At 33.8% G+C, this 25112-nt stretch overlaps 1 protein-coding gene across 25 annotated transcripts in view; it reads right to left on the bottom strand.

Moving 5' to 3' along the window:
- Nucleotides 1–25112, bottom strand: part of LOC145674949 (uncharacterized) — a 768948-nt gene that overhangs the window by 422448 nt on the left and 321388 nt on the right. For 3 of the 25 annotated variants that reach the window (XM_081745221.1, XM_081745222.1, XM_081745217.1), the window contains exons 5-6: nt 23882–23980; nt 22369–22924 (exon numbers count right to left, since the gene is read on the bottom strand). The exons of 15 other annotated variants lie outside the window; for them this stretch is intronic. In XM_081745221.1, coding sequence (XP_081601347.1) covers nt 22473–22924; nt 23882–23980 — 551 coding nt within the window. In that variant the 3' untranslated portion in view covers nt 22369–22472. Of the gene's footprint in view, nt 1–12647; nt 13202–22368; nt 22925–23844; nt 23981–25112 lie in introns of those variants that run through there. 7 more of the 25 variants (XM_081745233.1, XM_081745226.1, XM_081745239.1 and 4 more) reach the window with 7 other exon arrangements.

Raw genomic sequence — 25112 nt, 5'->3', positions numbered from 1 at the left:
CGCTTCTGCACCAATAACTGTAAATAATGTAGAAACTTTCCTTTCTTCTGGAATTTGTGACGCTATGCACAAATGTTCGAATCGATCCAAATAGGATTGTAGCAGATCTGTTTCTGCATTAAACGGTGAAAAATTAGAAACTGTAGACATTCTTCCTATAGGTACTTATAAAAAACAGACTGCGCCAAAAATGTTAACCTTATTCTGTAAGATCCTAAATCAAAGGTAGTCAGGTACTTCTTAACACCAAAACCTTGTATCTTATTTTGCCATTTTATTCTTAATCATTCAGATAACTCTACTCCTTAAAATAGAACATCCGTTCATTATTATTTATCAAATCACAACAAAATCTCGATCTCAGCATCTACAACTCATATTACAATCTGGAAATTCAAATCGAATCCGTCAGTCAAAATCAAATCTTATCTTCCATCATCTTTGCACATATCACCTACTCTCCTTAGCAACAGCCAGTGTCCATTTAACAAGCACTTTATGCCCTTTTATATTCCAACAGGTGTAAACACTGGAACTTTTACACCTAACCACTCACACCTAAACGTCTTCACACAGAGACACCCGTACACCGAAACGCCCTACACCAAAACATCCTACACTGAAACAGCCGAAATACCGAAACCCTCCTGATACAGTTGTTAAAATTAATCGGAATTTTCCAACGTATCCTATTTTTGCGACAGCCCACACTACACTTATCAGGATCGATTTTTGTTAAAATAATGTTAGGCACTTTTGTATCGATTTTCATTGTTTTTGCTTGCAGAATCTACCTCGATAGAGCTATCATTTAGTTACAATATATATATATATATATATATATATATATATATATATATATATATATATATATATATATATATATATTCATCTCATAGAAATACCTGATATGTTAACACTTAACTTTCGTTAAAACAGCTGCTTTAACAAAATGAATTAACCAGTCCCACAAGTCATAGGTTGTTTATGCAGCTGAAATTTGCAATACTATTGATTGATTAATTGATTATCGTTTAGCGTTCACTTTCATCTACGAGACTATATGAGACGTGGACTTATAGTTTTAATGTGGAATCGGAACCACTGTCGTTCAATACTCTCCCACCGGGAATCGATCACCAAAGACGCGCGTGCTAGACACTAGACCAGTGGGGAGGGCTTGTAATACTGTTGTCCAATGACTATTGTTTTTATTAGGAATAAATTATAGGTGATTTTATTATCGTTCAGTCAGCGTAATGAAGATGTCCAAGTTACAGTATGATAGTGAATGTGATAGTGCAAGTATTGAACCAGTAGCGTACGCAGGAATTTATTTCGGGGGAATCCAAACTCAATATGAGGGTATTTTATATAAAAATTCCTAAAATTAGGCTAAATATACACAAACGTCGAAATTTCGGAGGAAGTCCAGACCCCCAGGACCCACCCAACCCCGAGTCAGTGAAGCGGTCGACAACCGATGAGAATTTTGTGCTCAGGAACTGCATCAATTAGTAAGTACAACAAAATAAGTAAATCCCAGGTGTGTTAAAAGCAGACCTTACAAGTTTTATTGTATTGCCAGGTACAGAGGCTCATTCATTCTTGTGTTTTGTAGATAACAGCCATATAATAACCATGCTTCAAAACCATACTTGTAAATTGTTTCAAGTCTTTTATCAAAATACTTTTGGCTTACGGTCGAAAGTCTTAACAAATAACTATGATGTAATCTCAATCACCGAAAGTTTTGTTTTTAAACAGACAGTTATACTGATGGGTAATTCTTTGATAAAAGATACAGTGGCGGACTTACCATTAGGCACACTAGGCACGTGCCTAGGGGCGGCAGCTGTTCTTTTTACCGGTAAATTATAGCAACATTGGTAGAGATGTAAAAAAGCCGGTTTTTTGAATCGATGGTTTTTTGCACATAAAAAGCCGACTTCTTTGAAAAAAAAACCGAGAATTTTGGAAGTTTGGCTTTTTTCATTTTCATGATTTTTCTGTTTAAATAGCTTTCTTATAGTATACTCTAGAGTTAAATATGATTTCATGACCTAAATGCCATATTTCGCTCTGGAATTCACCATCATGATGGATGGAGCACATGGTTTATGAGTTAAAGTAAACATAAAGTACGTATATTTGAGGGCAACTTTAGAAGCTATTTAACTTTATTTTAACTTCTGAATTATTGACATTTTTTCTTCTCTAGATAACTTCTTTTTAGTCATCCGTGTTTCACTTCTTAGAGCTTAGTACTCTAGCTTCTAGCACATAATTAAACTTATGTTTTTCAATATATTCATCAGAGCGTACGTTTTTTAATATATCTGTCAGACCGAACTTCCACATTTCCGTTCCGTAGCTGTGCAATGATTTAACAATAATCTTCCGGACACAACCTTGAATACCATTTGATAGAAATAATCAGTATCGGATTCAGAAAAATATTTGGAGGGTTTTTTCTGAATAATGTTTGTTTTTTCTAAAAATTCCTAACTTTTATTTAAGAGAAGCTTCAGTTTATGAATACAGGCATAACAAATATTTCGTTTCGTTTGTATATTCAGCTATAATCTTCCAGATACAACCTTGAAGAATTTTATACTGATAATCAGTGGCGGATTTAGAAAAGTATTTTCGGAGGGGCGTTCCTTATTAATGCTTAGTTTTTCTAAAAATTCTTAATTTTTTGAAAGCAGGTTGAAGTTTATGAGTAAATGCAAAACTAATATTTAGTTTGTTTTAGAAATTCCGTAATTTCGGGGTAGAGTCTTCAATCCGAAAAACATCCCCACCCTAACCTTCTTCGCAAATCCATCATTGCTGGTAATTAGTAATAACAAAGATTTAAAAACGATTAGAAAGGAAGTCGGCCAAGACTCACAGTACACGCACTTTCTCTACACCCACAGATGGAATTAAGAAGAGCTTTTGTCAAAATGGTCGAATGCGGGATTGAATCCCGGACTTCACGATAGAAGCGCGAAAGCTAACCACTCATTCATGTTTGTTGTGCAGTTGTGCTTAACTTAAATGTATTCTCTCTCTCTCTCTCTTTCTCTATGGCCACAAAAGCTCTCCATTGACTTCTGTCCTCCAATTCAATCCAGTTTCTACTCTGTATTCCTATTTCTGCTAGATCCATCTTAATATTGTCCTCCCATCTGGGCCTAGGTTTTCCTAATGGACGTTTTCCGATTGGATTTCCAGTTAAAACTTTGAAAGCGTTCCTACTTTCTTCTATTCTGGCTACATGACCTGCCCACCTGAGCCTCCTAGACTTGATGACTATAACGATGTTTGGTAAACCGTACAAATGATGTAGTTCCTCGTTATGAAGTTTCCGCCATTCCCCATTCCCGTTCCTCTTGGGTCCAAATATTAGTCTCAGAATTTTATTCTAAAATAATTTCAGTCTGTGTTCTTCCCTCAGCGTAAGCGACCATGTTTTAAAACCATAAAGCATAACAGGCATGATTATCATTTTATATATTTTAAGCTTTAAATTCCTTGACAGAATTCGCGACGACAAAATATTCTGAACTGAATAATAACAAGAATTTCCTGATTTCAGTCGACATTTAATTTCTTTGTGGGTATGATTTTAGTCTGGTAATACTGATCCAAAATGTTTGAAAGTATCCGCTGTGTCGAAAGTATTAATTGATATTTTAACGCATTCATAATTTGATGTATTACGATCCTTCTGAACTTCGTTGTATTTAGATTTCTCTGCATTTACACATGTCCCTGCAAGCGTTTAATAAGGCCTCTGCATTTCTTTCGATTGTCCTTTTATCAGATTTACATCAGCATACACCATAACCTGGTGGATACCATTCAACTCTAGGCCCTGGTTCCTATCTTTGATTTTTCTTATAGCGTACTCCGGAACAAAGCTGAATAATAACGGCGATAACGCATATCTTTGTTTCAGGGCAATTTCGACGTGGAAGCTCGCATTTTTCTACTCGGACTTTACTCTGGGATTCATGTAAACACTTAACATATCTGGCTTTTTCGGTATTCCAAATTCTGTAAGAATGTTGTAAATGTTTCCCTCCTAACCGAGTTGTAAGCCTTTCTAAAATCAATAAACAGTTGATGTACTGGATAATATATTCCCATTTCTTTTCGGGTATTTGTCGAATGGTATATATCTGGTCGATTTCGACTAAATCCACACGGATAATCTCCGATAATTTCATCTGCGTATGGGGTCAATCTTATTAATAGAATGTTAAGAGAAATGTCTCGATAATTATTACAATCAATTTTGTCGTCTTTCTTGTGAATTGGAACAGTGATTGATTCTTCCACTTTTTCAAAATGTATTCCATAGTTTTTCTTTTTTGTAATAATAATAAAAAAAAGGTTTCGTAACGATATGTTGAATTTTCTTGTTAAAAATTCAGAAACTTTCAGGACTGGGTAAACCGTGATGGTGGTTATACGAGCCTAGGAAACCATACGCTCAGATGAACTGTGTATTACGTATATGATTCATGAACAGGAAATTCGATATTTTCCAGATTCTGAACAAGCTTAAGGAACAGTCAGTGCATTACAGAATTTGGAGCTTTACCGATTTTGCAAATCCAAAGCACCAATCTGTAGGTGGTAACAGATTATTACGTATGTGACCAATCAGTGAAAAATTTGTTCGAAATATTCATACAATGTATATGGAAGTTAAAACTTAAGTGAAAAATTTCAAGAATATACAGAACCACCCGAAACGAAGCTCTTGATGTGCAGATTTCTCTAAAGTTTTTCTTTATTTTGCTTCAAAAAGAGGGTGTGTGATATTTTGAAGTAAAAATACTACATACAATTTTTTAAAGTACTTATTGTATATAAGAGGTTAAAATATTATTCCATATATTGGTTAATCCTTTGGAATTCAATATAAATATGTTAAGAATTTTAAAAAATCTTTTTGAAATTCATGGTTTATTTTCGAGGTTTCATATTATTATCTGCATCAACCACTAATTAAATGAGTTTTTTGTTGTGGAGAAGCGAAACAAAGTGTGCTTTATCAGTTTAAAGCAAAATTTTCAAAAAAGCCCAAAATTTCCCAAGCAAAAAAGGGAAGCAGAAAAAAAATGAGTTTTTTTTTTCAAAAAGCCGTTTTTTTTTCGAGCCCTTGCATCTCTAAACATTGGTACTTACAGTTGGTCAGTGTGAACCCTCAATTTAATTTAATTGGATGGATTTATTTATTTATTTATTTTTTAATTACTGATAAAATTTCTCGTGCCAGCCTTTAATATAACATGCTATAGAATAGCCTTCTATGTAGTTCCTAGCCACAAAGTGAATAAATCAACATCGCATTTTGACGTAGGTAGTCCTATGGTCTTACTACCTAGTAGTTGTAATCTACTATGAGTTTTACCGAAAGCACAATAAAGTTGTAATATTTGTTTTGTGATTATTTTACGATTTTATTTCCTTGAAACATATATATCCGGAAAATAATAGGAGCGTGAAGTGTAGGAAAATTAAAATAAATTAAACATTATTTAAATTATAGGAATACGGTCAAAGTATGGCCTTGGTATAGTAGAGTAGGACCAGAATTTTAAAGCACAAAAACGTTAAGAAAATGTTAATTTCACTTTAGTAATACGAAATCAAACATTTTATGATGTCGGCGATGGTATTTCGTATCGTTTTGTATCCATTTTAGCATTTACACAAGTATAACTGCCATATTATTGCAATACACACTCCATCACTGACAGCACCTTAACTAACCTAATCTTTTAACATTTATCTAACAAGTAAGTAAAAGGACCTTATTATTCAGAAGATGTCATAAAATCGAATTTCGTGTTAGGAAAGAGAAATAAGCGACATTTCAACATTTTCTCGGCAGAAAACTAAAGTATAATCCATAATACAGACTAAGCAAATTTAATCGAATTTTACCAAGAACGGGACTGCGTCCAGCGATTATTCATGTTCATTCTCGCCTAAATGTCAAAATATTTTTTTCATCTAAAAACGTATTAATAAACATTCAAAACAATTTATTTCACTATGCCTTTCTTGGACAAAGGTTTGAATAAAAGCGTGCCAATGACGGAAAATTAAAAATCACCTATTACACTGAGACATTTCTTATATTCGCACCAGGGGCGGCTGGCCGAATCGTGCGTGGGGTGCGCTACAGGTACCGGTAAGTCCGCCACTGAAAAGATACCAAGTTTTTCGTCAAGACAGAAATCTTAAATTATCAAAAAAAAAAAAAAAAAATGTAAGGGAAGGGTTGTAATAATCAGTACATCAAAATTACAATGAATCCTATATAAATTCTTGTGATCTAAATTTTGAATGTGCAATTGTCAGGCTTTCCAGTCACTCACTAAAGATGTTTATTTGTGCAGTATACATTCCTCCAAATACAACTGTAACGACATATGAATTGTTTTATGAATTATTGGGAGCAATGTTCCAATAGTAAGCACCGTTCTTTGCACAGGGGACTTTAATATATAAATGAAATAACATGTTCTAATTTTGACTTACTTTCAGCAAATAAATGTAAAGACTTAAATAACTTTCTGTCCTTGTATGACTTAATGTCTCATAATGACATTCAAAATTGTAATGGTCGAACATTAGACTTAGTACTCTCAAATCTTAATAACGTTTCTGTAATAAAAGAGTGTTCTCTTGTTACTAATGAAGACAGGCATTATCCAGCTTTACATATCTCCTTCCCATTTAAACCCTGCAGAAACAAAACAAAGAAGTTAAGGAATCCGGTTTTAATTTTAGAAAAGCAGATTTCCAAAAGATGTACATAGAACTCCCTAAAGTAAACTGGGATTCCCCTTCGCAATTGAATGATCTGACTATTGCATTAACAAACTTCTATCAAATGATTAACAATATATTTTCTGTATGTGTTCCAACCAAAAGACATATCAGCGGAAGTTATTCATATGTTGGATTACTTATAATATAATTAAGAAAATAAAATTCGAGACGTACCACAATAAGAAGTCAGTAAAATTAACTGGCAAAAATTCATGTTTATTTCAAAAAATAAATAAAATGTTTCCTCATATAAATTAATGGCCTGAAAAACCATGATAGTGCAGCTATTCAACATTCTTTAAGAACTACTCTTGTTTATTGGGATTTAAAGAAGCTACGATTAAATAATACATATTTCGCTCGACTTTTCTATGAACGCACAGCTTCATTAGTTGCTAGTATATAAATTTCCTACTTTGCAAGGTCAAGCAGTTTCCTTACTCTATAATCCTTTAAAAAAAATACTTTGTTACTAAAGTATGGAAGCTGTTACTAAATCAACAAAAACAAATATCTGCCTCAAACAAGTACCATCCCCTCATAATAACCATGAAAAAGTCTGTTTTCTATCGAAAGGTGTTTGAAATCCTTTGGACAATAAAATGTCAGTTCAGACCTCAAGAATGTGCCTTTTCTTTTTGTGAAGTTGTTTTAATCTTCCCTTTCAATTCTGCACATGGAATGCGTTTCCTATCTTTTAGACCCTGAAGCAAATGAGTTCATGTGAGTGCGAAGTGAGCGCGGGTTCGCACTCAATTGAGCTCGCGCTCGCGATCATTTCTCTCAACTGGGCTCGTGCTCATTTGCACTCACGATCACTTTTCTCAATTGGGGTCGCGATCGCTTCCCTCAACTGGACTCGCGCTCTCTTGAGCTCGTAATCACTTCTTCCAACTGGGCTCGCGATCATTTCCCGTAACTGGGCTCGCGCTTACTCGGGCTCGCTCTCACTTCTCTCGATTGGGTTCGCGCTCAGTTATTTCATTGAGAGTTGGGCTAACTCGGAGTCGCGCTCGATTATTGAGCCCGAGCCCGGTTGAGCGTCGGGCTCGAGTTTGGACACCTTAGCGTCACGGGGGGGGGGGCTATAGCCCTCCCCTTGGATCCGCACCTATATATATATGCCTATATAAACTAGACGTGGGTGACTCATCATTGACCAGGCCATATTACTATATTAATTAACGTGAAATTTGGAGAGAATACTCTTTTTGTCACGAAGGTAAGGGATAAAGAAGAATCTTTTGGAAATATCAATTTAAAGGGAAGTAAAGGAGAGTTCAAAATTTCCCCCAACAATAGTGTATCTTACGAATCCCTGGAGTTAGGGAGATGAAACTTGGCATACGAACTCTTCATTAAAAAAATAAGGACATACGTGTTTCAAATTTTTGACAATTCCGCTCCAAAAGAAGGCAAGAGGGACATTTATAAAATACTTAAATTTCCTTTTGTTTAATCAGAAAGTGCCGAATATGAAGTTGGAGCGGTATATAAACTTTTAAATTAACTAATATATATAAACTAATATATGAAATTCGGTATATAAACTTTTAATTAAAAATAAGAAAACACGTATTCCGCTCCTAGGGGAAAAAAAGAGAGCAATTTCAATCATGTTGAAATTTCCCTTTATTTATTCACGAAGTCCGAAACGTGAGGATTCATGTAAGTTGAAGATGTGAAATTCGGTATATGACCTCTTAGCTACAAATAAGAGAATATGTGTTTTAGCATTTTCGGAAATTTCGCATATAAGGTTGAAAGGGGAAAATTTCTTAAATATTGACGTTATCCTTTATTCATTCACAAGAGATTGAATGTGGAGATTCGTTTAACTTGGAGATGTGAGACACGAGTTACATACTCTTTATTAAAAATAAAGAACACGTGTTTCAGTGGTTTCGAAAATTACGCTCAAAATAAGAGAAAGGGAGACATGTATAAAGTACTCAAATTTCACTTTTTAAAAAAGTGTGAATTCGCTTAAGTTGAAGACTTGAAATTCAGTATATGTAATTTTAATTTAGAATAAGGAAACATGTATTACAACGTTTCTGAAAATTCCGCCTCTAAGCAGGAAAAGGGGAGCACAATTTCATTAATATTGAAATTTCTCTTTACTCACATGGTGCTGAATATTGAGATTCGCGTAGTTGGAGATGAGAAATTCAGTATATAAATTCTTATATAAATATAAGGGAACACACATTTTAGTATTTTTTTTAAATTCTGCTCCTAAGAAAAGAAAAAAACTGGAGTTGACTCTATAACATTCAAATGACCATTTCTTTAATTACAAAGTGTCCGATGTGAGGAATCGCTTAAGCTGGAGCTGTGAAAATCGGTATGCAAACTAACATAAAAATAAGGGAAAATTCTCTATTATTAAGAGGGAAAACTGGAGTCAATTCTATAACATGCAAATTTCCCTTTGTTTCTTGAGAAATTGCCCATGGGAGTATTCGTTTAAGTTGGTGTCAAATTGCATGTTATTTCAACGAGATGAGATAGCTACAGTATTTTTGAGTCAATATATTAAACCAATAATTTGCTGTTCTCAGTCTATTGTTAAAAAACAAAACAAGCTAACCGATATCCCCAAATGTTACGGCGAGTAATATTTTGCGCCCTCTCCGAATCTTCCATCCTTTTGAGTATGAATGAAGAGATATAAATCTTCCGCAGCCCAGTGGCGGCTCTAGTGAAGGGCGTGCGCCCGCCTCAAGGGAAAATATAACCCTTCCTGTATTATTTTCACAGCCGACAAAAGTATATTTTGTCAATAGATTTGACCAATAATATATTGTTAGTACAAATTAGTTAATATCCAAGCAGCGGATAATATTTCGAGCTTCTCAGAACTTAATATGCTTTTGAACATGAATGAAGAAATGTTGACTCCGTGGTTCATCGATGCATAAAGAAAAGGTTTTGCTCCCCATCAGAGGAAAATATCAAACTTTTCTGTTAACGAGATATGATAAAATTATTTTTGTGTCAATATATTAGACCAATAATTTGCTCTCAAGTAAGAATGCGCACGAATCGAGACACTTTGTAAAATTCGAGACGAGTCGAGACTGCTCGTAAAAAATCTCGACCCTACTCGAAAATCTTTCTATAATTTTCAATATTATTTTGAAGAAAGTATTCACTCAGGAACAGCCCTGAAACCAATTCTAGCATTCAAACCTTCTGCTACCAAACCTTCCATCCTGTAACTTTAGATAGGTACAGAACGCATAAAATTAATAATTAATATTTGGAGATCAAGATTTACTTTTCAGCTCAATTCAGTTAATTAAAAGTAATAATTAATGTCGTGATATTTGATTGTACTTCAAATATAATAATAATAATATTTGATTATTTAGTTTGCATAAAACTATTATGAGCAATCGGCAAGTCTATAGTAATTTAGCATAGTTATAATTATAGAGGTATTAATGAATTTTATAAGTATTAGTAAGTATAAGTAATTTTATGTGTATTAAAGAATAGTGATATTTTATAATAGTTCTTTTATTTATGAGAATTAAAAAAACTAAATAATAGATTGGCGGAACCACAAAAGATTCGTAAAATCAACTTTCTTGTAAATACATACGTACTTTACTCACCTTTTATAATTGTTATGCTTACGTTCTCCATAGAAACAAAAAAAATCTAGTTTAGTGATAATTTAAACAAGATCATGAAGTGGATTCCAATTTAATTAAACACAAAATACAATATAATAAATTATTGTATGCCAAGACGCGTCGCCGTTGTTATCCGTGCTAAAGGTGTACATACTGACAACTACATAGGTAATCATAATGTTTTGGCTGATGTGTGCGTATATTTTGTCTCGTCTCGAAATCGAGTCGAATCGAGACAGGCTTAAATCTCGACTCGACTCGACTCGTGCGTATCCCTACTCTGAAGTCTCTTGTTACAGAAAAACTAATATACTATCCCCAAACATTTTAGCGGATAATATTTTCCTTTCCCCTTTCTGAACCTTCTATTCTTTTGAGCATGAATGGAGAGATATAAACCTTCCGTAGCCGAATGGATGGTCTAAAAAAAAGGTTTACGTCTCTCTCAAAAGAAAACATAACACAATCTATGACATAAATCTTTCTGTGTATTTCAATAAGATGAGGTGACAAAGGTATTTTTATGTCAATATATTTCGGGTGCTTGTGCAGAGTGTTGTCACAAAAATCTTTTTCCAGTCAATTCAGTCACTGGAAAGAAAAAAAAATCTCTACACGTGTCTATAGGGGGCTAAATCAAATTGAAACTTGTGCCAAAGTTATGAATTTGTGTATTCTGAAGTATTTTAAGGATTCACTACTACAGCATTCAATTTTTTCTGCTTCTTAAAAATAACATCCTTTGCACAGGCATACGAGATATTAGATCAATACTCTGCTTTCAGTCTATTCTTAGTACAAACAAGCCAATATCCCGAAGTTACAGGAGGTAATATTTTGCGCACCCTCCAAACCTTCCATCCTTTTGCGTATGACTAAGGACATGGTGGAAAGGACATATTAGCTCTGTGGTTCAGCAACAGATCCCGAAGGTGTTGCGCTCCCCCTTCAGGGAAAATATATATTATTTTTGTTTTTTCAGCGACATAAGACAAGATTTTTTCTGAAAATATATTAGACCAATAATCTGCTCTCAGCTTATTGTTAGCACAAAGTAGCTAATATCCCCCTCCCTTCCGAACCTTCCTTTCTTTTGTGCAAAAATGAAGAGCTATAAACTTTTTGAGACTGAGGATCTAACATACTGGAATAAACATACGAATTATTCAAGACGGTTTTTCTGATGATACTTTCCGTCATCCCTGGCCCAATGAGCCTTTCCACGCTCCAAAGTACAGGCTGTACGCATAAGCCTTTCCAGATGGGCCAGGGATATATTTAAATGTTAAAAGCCAGCGATTTCAAATCGAATTATAAACAGGTTTGTACCAAGCTGTAGAATCTACTATAACTGACATTATTTCAAAATCTGAGGGTGCAGGACCAAAATTAAGTACAGATTCGTTTTCAGCAGCTCGAAAAATATGAAAAATACCTGCATTCATAAAAAAAAAAAAAAAAAAAAAAAATGAATTTTGTCGAACAGTGTTATTTTTAGTAGGACGGGATAACAACATGTCAGTTTCCCTTACGCCGGATTTGAAATTCTAAACAGCAATCGTTTAATGAGATTTGATCAAGAATTTCCAACATTTGATCGGCTTTAAGACACGAGACATAAAGCGGGGAAAAGGAGCAGCTTTGCTATATTTTGAATTCAATATTGCTTTTTTTTTTTTTTTTGTCACGAATATACCTATTATTTTTAGCAGAGAAACTAATTACTTGTCACCACTCCTTTACATCAAATTCGAAATTCGTTAATGCCAGTTGTTGATCATCCTTTGGTCAGAATTGATCAACGATTTCCAAGTTTTAATGGACTTTTCACGAAATATAAATATTATTCGTCCTGTGTTAGCCATACTTGATGTAGCTCTGTTTACCTCAGGATAGCGTGTTTCTCTACTAATACACGATTAATTTTAGATGTTGGAATTCGTGCTGTGACAATGTTATTCAGCGCTTGTAATTTGGGAAATGCTTAGGGCATTGAAGCTGAAATCTCATGATTCATTAAGGTATAAACACGATTAATTACGGATTACTTTACAAAATTCAGAAAAACACCATAATAAAATTTATATTAATCCATATCGTCCTTAAAACTTACTGTTAAAAAGAGTTAAAAATAACCACCACTTAGAAAAAGTTTATTTACATATTTTTGATACACGGATATTCTTGAACACTGTATCTGTCTTCACACACATTCGTTTGGGAAATGCGCAGAACAGTACGCAATCTTCATTAGTACGTAAAAATCCTCATTACTTTTTCTAGAAGAAACGGATGATCTCATTGAATATACCAAAACTCTGGAACGTTGTAACAATCAAAGAAGTTTTAACTTAATTTAGCTCATATATTCAATTGCTAATTTTGAAGATGGGTCACAATATTTTGGTGCCGTCTCCTCACGTGAGCCAACAAGTGTGCTCTATGTTTAAAACGCCAAGGACATGAGAAGCAGTGAAATCGTGCTTCTTTGCCACATTCGTATCTCATGTGTCTTAATAACGTTTTTTTATATCGGTAAGGATTTCTACATTGGGGACAAACGAATATCTTTGCTGGTTCATTATTTTCCTCTCTGGTTATTTCAAAGTACATTGTATCTTCACTCCAATTTCCATCTCCAAATTTGAACACGGTGTCATCTCTCGGTACAGAAGAATGGAATCTCGATCCCATTACAGCAAGATGTAGGTTGTCTGTAATAACAAAGAAATCCTTGTTTCTTCGAGTTAACACGATGTCAACAAAATGATTTAATGACTGAAATTTACATCACAAATAAAATTTAGACCCATGAATTATATGTGCTAAATTACTCACACATTACAAGTGATCATACCTACTAGAAATCTGTAAATATAAAAAATAACAACAATTTCTTTAGATACATACATATATGCTATTACATTGCTATGTAAAGGAATGAAAAATAGTCCTACTCCCATAGTGTCACAGTATTTTGAAGCTCACCGTCTCCTCATGCGAACAAATATTTTCTCCACGTTTAAATATCGACAGGTATGATCTTTTGTTTTTCTTCTTCTTTTGTATTTCATGTATTTAAGTAACGTTTTCAGAATAAAGCAAATAATAATGTACTGCCTGATTAGACTGTACGCTCGAACGCCAAATTATATGAATCCCCATTGCATGGCAAAATGTAATTAATCGACACGGCCAACAATTCTATAATTAAAATGATTACTTTTAGCACTGTTATCTGCACCTCTATGCGGGATACTTATTTAAAATCTGTGAATCTGATGTTGGGCGAACATAATAACCGCGGAACCGGTTGTAAGTATTAAGCGTCAGATGTGTTTGAGCAGATGGTAGGTTTGCGAACTAATTTCGTTCTTTACAAGTGCTATAAAACGCATGACAGTGTTGTTCGAGATAATGATTTTATGTGAAATTTTCTGCACGTATTATGTAAGTTTAAAAGAAATGTTAAAAACCATCAAATTTATAACAGAGTCATGTACAACCTCTGACATGAATAAAGTTCGGTGAATGAAGTCGCTGTGCTCGACCTGACAACATTGGCGTAAGGGAACACTGCACACGAGTAGCGACAGGTGCCGCCATTGTGGACTCACCGTTGTTCAGTTGTGAGTCAACTGTGGTCTGTGTGAGACGCGTTATACCAAGTGAGTGTTAGTATGTCCGGTTCCAAACTGATAGCAACTCGTCGGAAAAAGGTCAAAGCAGAAAAATCACGCATCAAAACGATGCTAATCACCTTTTTTTTTGACAGTAATGGCATAATCCACAAGGCTTTTCTACCCGAGGGAACAACATTGAGTGCTGCTACGTACGTTGAAATTTTGAGACGTTTCATGAAACGTGTACAAAAGGTACGACACCAGTACTCAGAACAAGGTTCATGGTTTCTGGATCACGACCATTCTCGCCCTCACACAGCCAATATCATCAGACAATTCCTGGCTCAAAAGGGGATGGTGCAAACTGACCATTCACCATATTCGCCAGATCTGAATCCCCCCGACTTCTTCCTGATCCCATCCTCAAACTCGCGTTGAAAGTAAAGATATCTGACGATATTCCAGACATCGAACGAAACGTGACGAGGCTCCTGAGCAGCATCCCGAAAGATTTCTCAAAAAAATTTCCAGGACAAGTACAGCAGTGCTCAACGTCGCATAGCTGCAGGAGGGGACTACTTCGATTGACAGCAAGGTAAGTTTCATTCATATTGTATATACTTTCATTGTTAGAGAGGTTGTATATAGTATAATTCATTCTGCATTCTGAATATGTAGAACTTCTTTAGATGAAACAAAATATTAAATCGTCTAGGTGGCTGTTAACTTAGTTTCCTATATGAAAAAGGGGCTTCAAACATTAAAGAATATTTAAAAATTACATTGTAAGCTTTCGTCTCTCCACAGGGTTTAAAAAGTTTTCGAATGTTAGTATCGAACCGAATGACTTCAGGAAGCAATATTTTCCGGTGTTTTCAGTTTTCTCTTGAAATCGCAACAATCACATGAACAATCATAAGACAAGTAAACAACAACGAGACAAGTGAGTTTCGTTTCATAGTGTAAAACTACGGTAGACTTATACGCTATGCATTTTATATAATGCATAAATTTAATGCACGTCACTAAATTTATAACTTCTGCCTGCATTTTAAGAAACACTGAATTCATCCATTACTTTGTTTGCTCCATGGAGATTACTATTGCAACTGAAAGTGCTAATTAATGTCTATCATTTCCCGTTGCAATATAGATCAACATTCTTCCGATACTAGATCCATTTCTAAAAACTGCTTGTTGCTATATATATATTTCCGTTTTATCCATTGTCCGATCACTGTTGCAACCGGAAATTGAATTTTTACCACTTCCTTTTGAACAGATAAATTTAAAAGTCGAGATAATCTCATTCTTGGAACGTTAAATCTGTATCTTTACCTATTGTTGATTTTGCTCTATGGAGATAAATATTGAAACTGGACGTACATTTTAACCATTTCCAATTTTCGTAATCTGTCGAGAATAATAATAGTATGTTGTCTTGAGACAATTGAAAAAAGTTTATCGCTAGTTATTAACGTTGTTGTTCCATCAGGATCAACGTTGAAACCGAAAACAGCTTATTAATACCACTTCCGGTTTCAATAGAGGGTTAACGGAGCTGGAATCTATTCCTAAGACACTGAATTGATAGAAAAATTGTGTCTCGATACCTTACAAAACTTAAACTACTTTCTGGTTTTCTGTGAAGTGTTGTGAGTGGTGATATTCTCTTGATACGTTTTTCTAGAAAAAATCCAGACGAGGTAGTTTATACTTGGGGTGAGTTTTCCAGACTATTTGCTCGAAAACGATACAGGCAATTTGGTTCATATTTCGGAAATGAATATTTCACTAATAACCTGACAATACAGCATAATTGATTTGTCTAAATAAAAAAAATCATGAGTAATTGTACTTAGGGGTGATTTTTTTCGGACATTTTTTCAAAAACAATAGGCGATTTTGTTCATATTTCATTAATAGATCTTTTATTAATGCAAATAGCATAGCTCATTTGCCCTGAAAAAATCACAAGGATAGTTTATTCCTGGAGGTTTTTTCTTTTTTCATTTTTTTTTGAAAAAGAAAAAAACTCGGACGATTTTGTTCATATTTTAATAACTCTACAATGTTATGTAAATCACTTGTCACAAGGGTAGTTTCTTTTTTTTATTAATATTATTTATTATATCGTCAAATACGACGTATACGATTTTGTTGATATGACATAAACAAGTAGTCATAAATACCCCATTTCATGAGATTTATTTTGTCACTAAAAAGTTCACAATCGGTAGTTCACTTTTGAGGCTGAGTTCTGTTCGAACGGAATTTTCCGTAATCAATCATAATTATGTCTACTTCAGAAATAAGTGTTTCTGTAATAACTGCAGCATAACGAGATTTAGTTTACATAAAGGTGAATTTAAACAAATGGACTTCCTAAAATATTCTTTTCTTTTTCTATGAATAGTTTATTAGCACATTCCCTGCATTCTGTGATTCCAATTTTATTCAGTGTCAGAACCTGTGTTTCAATTGCAAATAATAATCTTAAAGCACACACCAGAAGGGAGAGGCAACCCATCAGGCTACTACTGAGAGCTTAGTTACACAACACTCTTGCCAACTCGAATTGGCAAAAGTTAAATTTCGAAAGTCGCCAAAACAGGTATTTGCCGAATTTAAGCCAAAAAACGTTTTTTTTTTCTTTTTGCGAAACAACACAAACTTAGCATGTGTACATAAACAAAATTAAGTAAACCAGAAACCACGTAAAATAATTTAGGTCTACATATTTGCAAATAAACATTAAGGCTCATTCCGTCTCATTTTTTGCAAAATTTTGCGTATAACAACGCAACGAACAAGGTAAAAAAAAAAAGTCATCATAACTGCTATAACAATTATCACAAACTAACACTAATTTTGCATTGCCTTGACGCAAACCGTTACTAAAGGTGTCCGACTGTTTTCTCTTCAATACTTTCCCTCTCCCTATCCACTATCTATCTAGTAAAATGCTAAAATAGCAATAAAAACGCAGGAGCTCCAACCTCTAACTTTTGATTTCTAACCTTTGATTTACGGTTACTTGTGATTTCACGTTTAACAAAGACAAAAAATTTAAAGTATGTGTAGTTTAAATAGATCTTTTTTCATAAAGTTTTATTTTTTTAAATTATTGTTCAAAGCCTTTGTATTTTAATAAACCTTCTCCAAAATAAATGTAAATGAATTGTGCTGTCATCTTTGGAGTTTGTGGCCAATCATTTCGACAATGTGATCTCGGAAACTACAGGCTCTAGAAAATGACGTTTTCACTGATCAGTTGCAAATTTTGCATAGATTGTTCAGTTCTAATAGAATATTTTAAAAACCATGGCCATTATTTCTCTATTACAATTTTATGGGTACACTAGAAGTGTTGAAATAAAAAAAAATAAAAAAACTAAACCATCATATCCTGCGCATTATACATTCCAACATCACATAGTTACATAGGGGTTATATACATCTTAGGGGGTTTCTTTCATGGCCAAATAATAATGAAAAAGCAAGGATGGCCATTTCTTCAGTCTAAGATGAATCTTTAGTTTTGGAGTGTTTTGCCCAATGAACACCATATATAACTGACATTATAATTAACTGTGTATGTAATGTATTTGATTATTAAATATTGCATGCAAGAAGAAAGAAGACTGATCATACACGAATTAGAAACTTCAACCGGAAGAAGGCTCAAACTTGCAAACGGTGGGATATTGAAAAAATAATCGAGAAAGTCTCCCTTTTATCGTACCCCTTGCAGATTTTTTTAAGACGTTTCCTTCTCTTGTGTCTGTAAAAGGACATGTACAGATGTTGTGAGGAATGACAAGGAAATTAATGCTCATATGTGAAGAATGATGCGCTGTGTAGAGAGCGCAGGTTGAGCTAGTTCTATATATTAAAATGCTATTTGTCGAAAGGATTGGGGACAATGAGATCACGAAAACCATACGTGCTAGAAACGTGCCGTTTTCTCTGATCGATTCCAAATTTTGTGTAGATTGTCCAGTTCTCATTGAAATTTTCAAAAACCTTATTGTTCTATTCAACATTTTAGGTGCCATTTTGAGCTCATAACATAACATTGTTGCAGGCCGAAACTAGAGTGTTAGCCAACTATTAGAGAAGTTACGTATGGCGGGTTGATGGACATTGCAGGCATCTGGCTTAAATCTGAATGGCAAAAGCTATTGAATGCTGGCAACTGCAAAGGAATCAAGAGACTCAATGAGGCGTACTCGGACGGATTTGGATTTATTAGAAAAATATTTTCACTTGATATCGTGTTACTTCTACAAATTTGCTACAAACTCACTCCAACATCTATATATAGCTATCCACTTCCTTTTGTGAGTCTCCTATCCTTTACTTGTAAGGAGACCTGCACAGTGGGAAGGAAATTCATGGTCATAACAGAACGATGCGCTGAGTAGACAGCGCAGGTTCAGCTAGTCTATATATTAAAATACTAGGTTTATATGTTTGTCTCCAATCCTTTCGTCAATGAGATCACGAAGACCACAAGTGCTAGAAACGTGCCGTTTTCACTGGCCAATTCAAATTTTGTGTAGATTGTCCAGTTCTAATTGAATATTTAAAAAAAAACATGGCCTTTACTTCTTTATTACGTTTATTAGGGGCACACTGGAAATGTTGAAAGTTTAAAAAAGTAAAGCATCATACCCTATGAGTATACATTCCAACACAACATAGTTGTGTATAGGGGTTGTATACTTCTCAGACGTTTGTTTTATGGACAAATGATAATGAAAAACTAAGAATAACCATTTCTCCAAGTTAATATGAATCTTTATTGTTTGGTGTTTTCCCAATGAACACCATATATCACTGGCATTATAATTAATTGTGTATGTAATGTATTTGCTTATTACATACTGCATGCAAGAAAAAAGAAAATACTGATCATACATGAATTAGAAACTCTAACCGGAAGTAGGCTCAATCTTGCAAACGGTGCGAGATATTGAAAAAATGATCGAAAAAAATCTCCCTTTTATCGTACGCCTTGCCGATTTTTTTTAAAATCAAGGCGTCTTTCACTTGTGTCTGTAAAGGGACATATGCAGATGATGTGGGGAATGACAGCGCTCATATGTGAATGATGCGCTGTGTAGAGAGCGCAAGTTCAGCTAGTGTTAATTTAAAAAGACAGCAATTAACAATTACAAAGCAATATGCAAGTAAACACTGCTATTAGACATAGCTAAAAATTGATTCGAAGTGCACTAATTCAGTAATGGGCAAACCACGGCTTGCGAGCGAGATGCGACCCTAAAAGGTTCTATCGGATATGATGCATAATCTTACAAATAAAAATAAGAATGGGATTTCTTCGAAAGAGACTGACACATGGAAATTTAGCTTCATTTCTGAGAATCACCGCATGCCTGTACGAACAGGGTTACAAAAAACCTCACTCGTTAACAGAGTTTAGTATTACAAGAATTTTCAAATTTGCCACTTATGTATATATATTAAATATTTGTCGATTTAAGATTTTTTTTTTCTCCTTCTCCTATGAAAGTTTTGCAATCACTGCCATAATTCGTTTTTCTGCTTGTAAACGAATGTGCAATAATCACTCGCAATCATTTTTCTCCTCGCGCTGTCCCGAATTGTCAAGTGTCATTGACGACACATCATTACCAATACCAAGAGGTTGTGTTGTCAGTTATAACCAGCCAACGAACTTTTCTCACATGATGTGTTTCCGTCAGGAAACACAGGTTATTCCAAATTATGTCCAGTGGAACTCACGTCAGATTTGCGTTCATTTTATTAATAAAATTCTTGACAGTAGCTAAGCAAGCCGTATCGAATTTCTTAAAAACCAAATCTGAAATAATTCGCTAGTTTTGTCGCCAAGATATATCAAAGTCGCTAAAAAAAAGTCGTTAGTCCGTTATGTAAAAAGTTCGTCGCTAACTGCCTCTCGAAATCCGTTAGATTTAGCGACTTGTCGCTGGGATTCGCAACAGCAGAACAGAGTTACAGCATTGTCCGCGCTTCGAACTCGAGACTTCTCTCCTTGGTTAGAAGCTATGCTGACGTTCAGCTGTCATAGCAACGACCCATTCAGCTTTGGTAGAGAGTAATCCAGTTTATGTTCATTTCTATCAACCTTGATATCGGAGGCCACACTTTTCACAATTCAGTACTGTCTGGCGCCTTCTGGATCTTCTGTCTATATAGAGAGAATGGTTTCTGCGGATGGTGCAGTCGAGAGATGTATATTCTCTCCAAACATGTGATGCAACGCAGATTTAAAACTGTATCAGAATTTTATTATTAAATAAACGAAGTTTAAGCATAGATTTATAATAGTGATTCTTATAAGAATATATAAATGAAAAGCAGTGTTTAGTTTGCTTCGGTGGATTGCACGTCACTGTTCGGATCCCTCTTTAAACTGTAAGTAGGTCCTGGTTCAAACACCCTCAATGATTAAAAAAAAAAAAAGCACATAAAGTTCAAACAAATTATTAACCCTTTTAAACAACATGGACGAGACTCAAAGCATGTCAAGTGAATAGCAGTATGAAGATGTTGCACTGACTAACCTGCTCTCATTATATATTTTCTGTCACCTTGATCACCTCTCAATCACGAGACGGACACGCAAAACTGCTATTCAGGTCTTTCGCGTACATTTACTTTTACTTTTATGCATACATTTACTTTTTAATGTATATACTAAAGAGCAGTTTTACCACGATATTGAGCTCAAATGATAATGTACCTTCTTGTTCAAAAAATACTGGCCTTTCAATTCGGTTAAAAAGCTATGTACTCTCATTCATAAACGGAAGAGAAATTGATGTTGATCTTCTTAGGCTGTTTAAGATTTTATTTTAAGACAAAATAGTCCTAGGTACAATTGTGAAGAAATAAAACTTCTTAGGAGCGATTGCTAATCATATATATATATATATATATATATATATATATATATATATATATATATATATATATATATATATATATATATATATATATATATATATATATATAATAAACTGTCCGAATATGATGATAAAAACAAACGCAGAGCAAACTGCATTGTCTGAAAATTTTTGCATTGGAATAAGGTTATCCATTAAACACACTTTATAGTTCTTGTTTTGTTAAGTATTACCTAAACAGATGGAAAAGAGAATCGATGAATTCAGGCACCCTCCAAGGCAAAGATTGGAGCTTTGCCTCTTCTGTTTCGGCGAGATCCAGAAATTGTATTCCCTGCTTCCCGTAGGAAGAAAAGTAACTAATAGCTTGTTCAGAGAATGAAGTTAGAAGCTTGTTATCTCACAGAAAGTTACATTTTGTGTTCATGTCTATATAATATTCTTATATAATAATATTACATTATAATATAATATTACATAATATACGTTATTGTGAGAACTGTATTGTTAAAACTCAGTAATACTGAATTAAAATTAAATTCCTTATTCACATTCACTACTTGGTGAACAGAGCACGCACATGTACAGATTTTGTATATTTCTGCAATTGAATGTACAACTGTTAAAAACTCCAAAATAAAAATCAATGTTCTATGGCTGAGTTTAATTCACTTCGTAACAATGACTGTAAAAGAAGATTTTTAAAAAATTCCCATTCTTCCTATTCTACGGTAACAACTGATTCTATTTCTACTAAATCAATGGTCGGCAGCTTTTCAAGTGTTGATAGTAAGTACGCACATAAGCTTAACAATAAAAACAGGTTAGTTTCTACTTCCCTCCCTAAATTCCAACGCTTACTGCAGGGTAATCATATAAAACATCCACACCACGAGTCACTAAACACGAATTTCTGAATTACAAGGAATTTAATATACTAGAATCTAGAATAGATTAGAAATTATTCATAAGTTACACCAAAGGCGGCCGTGAGTACTGCTAAAACTTTACAATTTTCGTAGAATAATAACACGTTCCAAACGAACGAAATCTTTGTACTTCCTTTTTCTCAATTCTGTTTCACTCGAACAAAAAAGTGCTGTTTTCACTTGTCAAACAAGAGTTTTCTCTTCATGTATTCTTTATCAAATGACACTTTAATGAACTATTCCAGAGTGAAAGTCAAATTTAAAGAAATTTTCCAATCTTTTTATTGCATACTGCGACATATTAATTATTAATATTTTAAGATACCATTACATTATCTTACTGTATCTTTTATATATATATATATATATATATATATATATATATATATATATATATATATATATATATATATATATATTATATATTACATGAATTTTCCTAATATATATAGTGTAAGACTGTACATATGCTATTACAAAAGAGAACCCTTGTCAATGTATACTTTCACGGTATCTTCACAGTAAATTGTCACTTTCAACTTTCGGAACAAAGTTGTGTGGCACAGAATAGGTTTCCAAGTTCAAATTTTGTGGCTGGTCAGTCAATGAGGCTCCCTGAGAATTATGGGAACTATGCATGCTCCTTATATGTGATATTAAGTTGTGTTTATACTTGCACTTCCTTTCACAGAATATGCACTCATATCTCGGTTCCTTTCCGCACTCAACACGAACATGTCTACGGAGTGAATCTCTCCTACGATATGCTTTGCCACAGTGAATACAACTAAACTTTTTTTCGAGATCTGAATCATATTCAGGTTGAAGAATCACTGTTCGGAAAACGTCACCTTCATCATAAATATTATCATCATTATTTCTAGATTTACTCCTGGGCTGCGCATCAGCTCCATCATCAACTGCCAACCAATGGCTCCATGACTTGATGTCACTACAGGTGTCAGATTCTGCAACAGACAGAGTCTTCTATTACATGTTCATGAATTTATTTTATTTCTTCATGCTTACAATCGTCAAACAGTAATACAATTATTATATGTCTTTTAACTTTGTAATATATATAAAGAAACTTCCTATGATGGAACATGTAGGACAGATATGTATAACCGCTGTCATGACATGCAAAACAGAGTGAAAGAGAAGAAATAAATAGTCAAACGTAAAAACGTAATACAGAAAAGCCTTTGTAGTTTGACTATGCCATAACCTAATGGTTTATGTTCAAACAACAACCACACATTTACAATTTTATGGGTTCCAAAATTTACTTTCACGGTACATAAAAATGATAAGACATAAAATTATAATATTATATATATATATATATATATATATATATATATATATATATATATATATATATATATATATATATATATATATATATATATATATATTGGATTGTGTATAAAAAGTAAGAAAATTGTTTACCTTAAGTAGCAAAATAATTATTAATGCTAACAAAAAATTGAAGCTCGCATGCACTCCCATGAGCTCCTAAATTACAATGCAAACAAATTGTAAAAAGCTGTAAACAAAACCTGTAAACAGAAATTAGTGCACGAAGATGCAAACAGTATTTACGACAATTTTAGTAGTTCATAGGAACTTTTTATTTCACACCTACTGATTTTAGGATTTAATAATTTACGGCAAATCTAGTATATAAATCATATAAAAAGGAAAACTTATCACATTTTAAAATATATTATCAAAAAATTTATGTCTTCTTCGCATATGAAGAACCAAGTTATATTTTTGCTTTGTCTTCTTTGAACAAATTGGGCACTGAAATTGAGCCTCTCTGCCACATTCATATTTCATATGCCTTACTAATGTGTTCTTCTCCTTATAAAATCTCCCACATAAAGAACAGGAGTATTGTTCTCGGTATCTGTTATTACCTTCGGTGATATATTTTTCAAAATTTTCTTCGTGTTTTCTTCCCCGAATTCCATTATCACTAAAACATACACTCTGCTCTTCATCACGCATCACAAACTCTGTAATAACACAGAAATAATTCAATTACTTCCCAGAAAATATTCTAACACTGCGAAATTTTCAATTTAGTAATACAGTCAGAGTTACAAAAGGGTCATCCACTGAATTATTATTCTGCATTTTCTCTCACTGTGAACAGACTACAACTTCTCCACACGACAGGCTTCGATTATCTTCACGTAAGAACTATAAATTACGGAAATACTTGCAACTTAAAGGATAACCTTTATCAATGATGAAGCTACAAAATTCTATATATATATATATATATATATATATATATATATATATATATATATATATATATATTTAATGGGTATACACAAATCAACATTAAAATCAAGAGATATAATGCCTTATCACATATTAAATTTGCTATTGTAGACAGGAATGTCTTGTATGTTTACCGATATCAAGTTGGTATTCAAATTTCGAGGGCCAGTATTGTATGAACTAATCTAGCCTCCTTGATACAATAATACAATGGTATGTTTAGCGAGATCAAATTCGCATTTAAATTTTAAAGGACAGTATTGACATCTAACAAGGGACATCATCCAATTGTCCGGCTCCGATTTCAATGAAACTTTTTTTTCTGATAGAGGACATGTATGCATTATTTGGGATGACAGAAATTTTTACCATGGTGTATGTTTTCTATTTTTTATAATTTTAAAGAGCTGTGATGTGGTTATTAGAGATTACTGCAGAAATCCCTTACAACCTTTGTAAACGTAGTGTTAATGAAAGAACAACCATGTAGATACATATACGGCATAGGGGAAGTCGTATGGTAGGTATGACCTCGACGGCAGCCATCTTGAAATCCGCCATTCTGAATTAACATCAAGTTTTTAAAATAGGAAGAGGGTAATATAATACATAATTTCGGGCTAGAATTTAATCAAGAAGACAATGGTGCAGTTAGTTTTAAAATACGCCCATTTGGGAAAAAGTTACAGGATATTAATTGCTTATACTTACTTACTATGTGCGTAAGTCTCTTACCTCCGCTTCTAACCCACGTATTAATGATAATAAGTGGATAAAAGCTTCAGTAATACATATTATGCCTAGAGGCAAGTAGTACGGTAAGGGTAACTTTGACGGTCGCCATCCTGAAATCCACCA

This window comes from Thermobia domestica, chromosome 18, assembly GCF_964235325.1.
Source record: "Thermobia domestica chromosome 18, izTheDome1.hap1.1, whole genome shotgun sequence".
In the NCBI taxonomy this organism is placed as follows: domain Eukaryota; kingdom Metazoa; phylum Arthropoda; class Insecta; order Zygentoma; family Lepismatidae; genus Thermobia; species Thermobia domestica.
Note: the sequence above shows the minus strand (reverse complement) of the source record. Positions and strands in the feature narration are given on the sequence as shown.